Below are 5,889 nucleotides of genomic sequence, written 5' to 3'. Positions count from 1 at the left end.
GCCGCACAAGCAGCGTCTGAGGCCATCAGAAACAGGACGCCAGGGAAGTGTACAGATGGCGTCTCTGGTGTCCCTGCACTCGGTATTCCTGGGAGCTTAGCGGCGGAACTTCACGAAGGGTAGCTGTCGACTGTTGTTCTGCTCGCAACACCCTTTCTCGGATGTATACAACGGATGCCACCCTTAGCGAAGTGCTCAGTACTGGCCAGCAGCTTGGGGGGCCACGGCAGGGCGCCTGCCAATACGTGGCCATACTGCTGCCCACGACGACTGCTGGTGCTCCGCGCCCACGGTAGTGCAGTCATGCAGTGCCCCGACCAAGGAGTTCAGCATACAAAATGCCGCTAAGGGATGCAACACGCGGGCTGTGCACACGGTACTCACTTCCGGACTCGCCCCCAGCAGCCACTCACGTCTCATGGGACTGCGTTCCGCGCCGCGGCGACTGAAGGGACAAGTGATCTCGTACGACAAGGAGGGCGGTGGTACTTCGCGAAGTGCACCGCGGTCGTGGGGTGTTGGTACCCTAGTCTTTCTTGCCGTCGTCACAGTGACCCTTGACCGTGCACGCCTCTCCGCATGCAGTCCGGTCGGAGCCAAGCCAGTGGCTGCGGACTCCAAGGGGCAGACGACACCGGCGGTGGTGAGACGATTCTACTCGACACCCACACCGTGTTACGTGGTGACTGCAACCACCTATAGAGTACTGCTGGAGCGCCTCTGTACGTGGCACAAGTCCCACGTAGAGTCCCGCCTTCATCGCGTTAACCGAAGAAGGAGCCGCTGTACTGCGGATCCTGCTGCTCTGGCATGGCACCCACCCCCCTTAGTTCTGCGACAGCAGGAGTCAGGCTGCCGCTTTGGTGCTCTGACACTGGGCCTGTCATTCGTTTTGTTCACGAATGTTTTTTCTGCGCACGCTGCGACGCTTTTGCAGCGACTACGCATTTTTTTTTGCCCATTGAGAGCCACTTTGCTTTTCTTTTGTCCGGTCACACTCTCGTGTCATACGGTCTGCCTCCCCGGCAACCGGGGCATCTCTTCAACCCCTCTTGCCTTCGACTAGGCTGACTGTTCTTTTCTCTTCTGCCTCTTGTGAGTACTTATGTGTTTGGTAGTTGCCCTGTCCTAAGCTCTTTAGCTGATCATTAGCGAATAGGGTAAAGTCTTGCGTCCCCTGTTTCCTAGCAGTTCGGTTGCAAGGTCCAAAAAGGTCTGCCGTACAACAGCAGTAGACACAATGGCGTCGTGGACGAGGTCGTTGTGCCTCCTTGCCCTTCTTTTCAACTTATGTGTTGTCCATCCAGTTTTGGGGGCTGACGAGGACAAAGCAGATGGAGAAGAGAAGGGTAAGTGAGATCGCCCGCACCGATTGCCCTGAGTGTCCAATCTTTCGTTAGTGTCGCGCACATTCGTTGAAGCGGAGTGTTAATCGGGACTGAAGCAAGTAGCATTCTCCTGTGTGTTTTCATTCTTGGCCCTCTAGTCCGTTCCTTCTTCGTCTCCATCCTTTCCGCTTGGTGCTATCATTCTTAGTTTCTTTTCTTCGGTAGAGCGAACGCTTGTGTGCACGCGGGGCGTTCGGGGAAGGCCTTCAGCGACCCGTCTTAGCAGGAAGTTTTTTCTTGGAGCTGCAGGCCTAGAGCCTCTCAAGGAGTTAGAAATTGCGTATATCCGGCTTCCCAGAGGAGTCCGTGCGGAGCCGTACCGTCGAGGAGTGGATACCGTTTTCTGTGGCGCTCCTTGCCGCGGCAGTCTCCAAAGCGGGCGTGTGTGTCCTTTTTTTTTCTTAGCGGTAAAGCGGACGCGGCTTGGTGGGGCTGCTCAGGGTTCTGTACCAGGTTTACGAGTTATTCACTGGAAGTGTCACAGACCTGCATATCGCTGTTAGTTCGGACAATTCAAAATGTAGGACAGGTTTTGCAGTTCGCGGTCGTAGGGACCGAGGAAACGCGTCTCCCGCAAGTGTGTGTCACTTGGGTACCGTGGGCGAAGGACGTTCCGCGAAATGGTGACGGGCAACAGTCCGGCTCCAGTGAAAGGGGCGCTTTGTTCGGCCAGATGGGTGGTCTGTCGTCGTGACTCCTAACCAGTAGTGTGGGTCAGTTGATTCTGTTGGGAGACACTTCAGTGAATATGGGGACGTGACTCAGCTCGTTGCTTCTGCCGAAATTCCAATCACCCGTTGTATCGAGTTTGCCTTTTTATGCGTCTGTTTTTCGCAGTCAAGGATGTAGTTATCGGGATTGATCTGGGAACGACATACTCTTGCGTCGGCGTGTACCGTCATGGGCGTGTCGATATCATTCCCAATGACCAGGGTAACCGTATCACCCCCTCCTATGTCGCGTTCACGGATGACGATCGTAAGATCGGCGAAGCCGCCAAAAATGAGGCAACCATCAATCCCACCAACACTCTTTTTGACGTGAAGCGTCTGATCGGTCGTCGTTTCAACGAGAAGGAGGTGCAGCGCGATAAGGAGCTCTTGCCTTACGAAATCTTCAACAAAGATGGGAAGCCGTACATTCGTGTCCTTGTAAAAGGACAGCCCAAGATTCTCGCACCGGAGGAGGTATCCGCCATGGTGCTGACCAAGATGAAGGAAACAGCAGAGAACTTCCTGGGAAAAGAAGTCAAGAATGCAGTCGTCACTGTTCCTGGTGAGTTGTCACTGTAAGCCAGAGTCTCGACGGGAAACTACGTTGCTCAGCCAGCATTGCCCGGCTGCGTTCTGGCGCGGTGCAATAGGGGGAGACATCTGCTGCGCATATGACGTTTTTCGTAGTCATTGCCTCGGTGGTGTGGAAGGGATAAGGCCAAATGTGGCACACGAGCTTGCTAATGGGCCCGGAGTTCTGTGTTTTGACTGTTCCTTCAGCGTACTTCAACGATGCCCAGAGACAGGCCACGAAGGACGCCGGCGCGATTGCGGGCCTGAATGTCATCCGTATCATCAACGAGCCTACAGCTGCTGCAATTGCGTATGGTTTGGACAAGAAGAATGAGAAGACTATTCTCGTGTACGATCTTGGTGGTGGTACATTTGATGTCTCCATTCTTGTCATTGACAACGGAGTCTTCGAAGTCCTGGCCACCTCTGGTGAGTATCGTGCTTCAGCCGTTGGGTACCGCAGAGTGCGCTGTATTTGTTTCAGTCTTCGAGCCTTGTCTACCTGTGTATATGTAGTGGTGTTCAGGCATTGCGAGGCACAGGTAGATGACACTGAAGATGCTCGAAGTGTCTTCGTAATTGCGGTCTGCCGCTTTGTTTCTATAGGTGATACACATTTGGGAGGTGAGGACTTCGATCAGCGTGTGATGGACTACTTCATCAAGCTGGTCAAGAAGAAGCACGACAAGGACCTGCGCTCTGACAAGCGCGCGCTTCAGAAGCTGCGCCGTGAAGTCGAGAGGGCAAAGCGTGCTCTATCTTCGCAGCATCAGGTGAAGGTTGAGGTCGAGGGCTTGATGGAGGGCCTGGACTTCTCGGAGACGCTTACTCGCGCCAAGTTCGAAGAGCTCAACAGTGACCTGTTTCAGAAGACTTTGAAACCCGTCAAGCAGGTGATGGAAGATGCGGATCTGCAGAAGAGTCAGATCGACGAAATCGTTCTTGTTGGTGGTTCAACCCGTATCCCCAAAATCCAGCAACTCATCAAGGAATTCTTCAATGGCAAGGAACCCAATCGTGGCATCAACCCTGACGAAGCGGTCGCCTACGGTGCAGCTGTCCAGGCAGGAATTCTCTCCGGAGAAGGAGCACAGGACATGGTTCTGCTTGATGTCACACCACTGACTCTTGGAATTGAGACTGCTGGTGGCGTTATGGCTAAGATCATCAACAAGAACACTGTTATTCCCACCAAGAAGACCCAGACATTCTCGACTTACTCTGATAACCAATCCGCCGTGTTGATTCAGGTAAAGTCTCCTTACATTCCGTGATGGGACTTCTGATAGCGCAGTTCTCAGCATGACCGGAGAGCATGTACACGGCAAATTTTCAGTTTGGGCAGGGTCAAGCCAAAGAGAGCAGACGGCGCTTGAGTGCTGTTTGGGAGAGTTGAACTCAAAAACGCTTCACTGTTCCTCGTTGCATCCTGTATTTCTTTTCCAGGTGTTCGAGGGCGAGCGTCCAATGACAAAGAACAATCACCTCCTTGGAAAGTTTGAGCTGACCGGTATCCCTCCTGCTCCCCGTGGCGTTCCTCAGATCGAAGTTACCTTTGATGTGGACCGCAACGGTATCTTGAACGTTTCCGCTGTGGATAAGGGTACTGGAAAGAGTGAGAAAATCACCATCACGAACGACAAGGGCCGCTTGACACCAGAAGAGATCGAACGTATGATTGCCGAAGCGGAGAAGTTCGCTGAGGAAGACAAGAAGACCAAGGAGAAGGTAGATGCTCGTAACGCACTAGAAGGATACCTCCACTCGATGAAGACCACCGTGGAGGACAAGGACAAATTGGCTGACAAGATCGAGGAGGATGACAAGAAAACCATCATGGACAAGGTCACGGAAGCTCAGGAGTGGCTCACGACGAACCCCGACGCAGATGCGGAGGAGATGCGTGACAAACTCAAGGATGTCGAAGCTGTGTGCAACCCTATCATCTCTAAGGTCTACGGCCAGACAGGCGGTCCGGGTGCGGGCGGCGCCTCCTCCGGTGCGGACGATGATGACTATGGCGGCCACGATGAGCTTTAAGTTAGGTCGAAGACTGTTTCTTCTTCTGGTTCTACACTCTCCTTGGTGCAATGTATATTACAGTGCTCCGACTTGCAGTCTTGTCTAGAGTAATCACATACTTCTACTGTCGTGGCGTTAGTATACCCAGGATGTTGATTGGCTGCTACAGAGCTCTCGTGTGATTGTATTTGTGCTGCACACTGGTGACCGACTCGTGTGGTCGGGGAGTCTGGTCAACTGCCGACCCTGACTCTGTTGAACTCCATCGACTCCCGACCCTCGTAATCAACTGCCGACCCGAGTCGTCTTTGAGTGTGTGGAAGACAGAACAGTGCGACAAGGTCGTGCCGCAGCCTCGTTCTGTCAGTTTCAGACTTTGTATTGAGCGAACACGTCGCCGACTACGAAGTCGGTTTCGCACGCGCCTAGCACACTTAGTGAAGGTCTTCGTACGGATTTGCCGCAGAGGTGGTTACGGCCAGGGTTCTCTGAGAGACGGCATCGAGACAAGGCAGTGGTGTGTGATTCGCCCGTCGCGTGGTGATGCGGCGTTCCTCAACAGACACGACCAGTACGGTGTATGTAACCGCCAGTGAGTAACGTCCGCCATCTTAGGCGAAGTTGCAATCGCTAGCAACTAGCTTTCGTTTCAAGACAAGTAGCGCACTTCTCCGTTGAGCGTAAGCTTTATCTTCGTTGCATGGTCCAACCAGGAATATCAAGGAAGAGAAGCCGGATGGTACGTCACTGTCTCCCGAGCGGCGTCTTCTTATAGCGCTTGCAGAGTGTAACTTCCCCAAAGGGGGCGCATACAGACATCCCGTTGTGCCTGTAGAACGCGTAGCGTTTTGTCAGCGTGAGGGTCTGCATTGAGCAAAGTGTCCTGTTGCCGGGCATCCCAAGGGCGGCTATGACGTGGTTTTGTTACTCGCTTAGCGCACTTTAAGGTCCTCGTATGGAACCTGCTGCACAAAACACGATTTTACGAGTCTGTTAAGTACCGGGCCTCCGTTCGTAGCAGTCGGCACCAAGACACCCACGAATATGCATTGCTAAACGCTCACGGAGTGAGTCACAAAGCGACCAGGTGCGCAGTTATTCCAGCAAGTCTGGTAGCTGCACAAGCAAAGAGAGATTCTCAATTGCACTGCACAGATCCCTGGATGTTCCGAACTGGTTGTGTTTTTTGCCCT

General features: G+C 53.4%; 1 protein-coding gene across 1 annotated transcript; it reads left to right on the top strand.

Annotated features, from left to right (window-relative positions):
• The first annotated feature begins 329 nt into the window (after nt 1-329).
• Nucleotides 330-4,865, top strand: CSUI_008158 (chaperonin protein). Its single transcript, XM_068068295.1, has 5 exons — nt 330-1,349; nt 2,226-2,663; nt 2,882-3,103; nt 3,281-3,924; nt 4,121-4,865. The coding sequence occupies exons 1-5, from the start codon at nt 1,241-1,243 to the stop codon at nt 4,712-4,714; spliced, it is 2,007 nt and encodes a 668-aa protein (XP_067919731.1). The 5' UTR covers nt 330-1,240; the 3' UTR covers nt 4,715-4,865.
• Nucleotides 4,866-5,889: the final 1,024 nt, after the last annotated feature.

Source organism: Cystoisospora suis, assembly GCF_002600585.1.
Source record: "Cystoisospora suis strain Wien I chromosome Unknown contig_4496, whole genome shotgun sequence".
Classification (NCBI taxonomy): Eukaryota; Apicomplexa; class Conoidasida; order Eucoccidiorida; family Sarcocystidae; genus Cystoisospora; species Cystoisospora suis.
The sequence above is the reverse complement of the archived record's forward strand: the minus strand, read 5'-3'. Positions and strand labels throughout refer to the sequence as shown.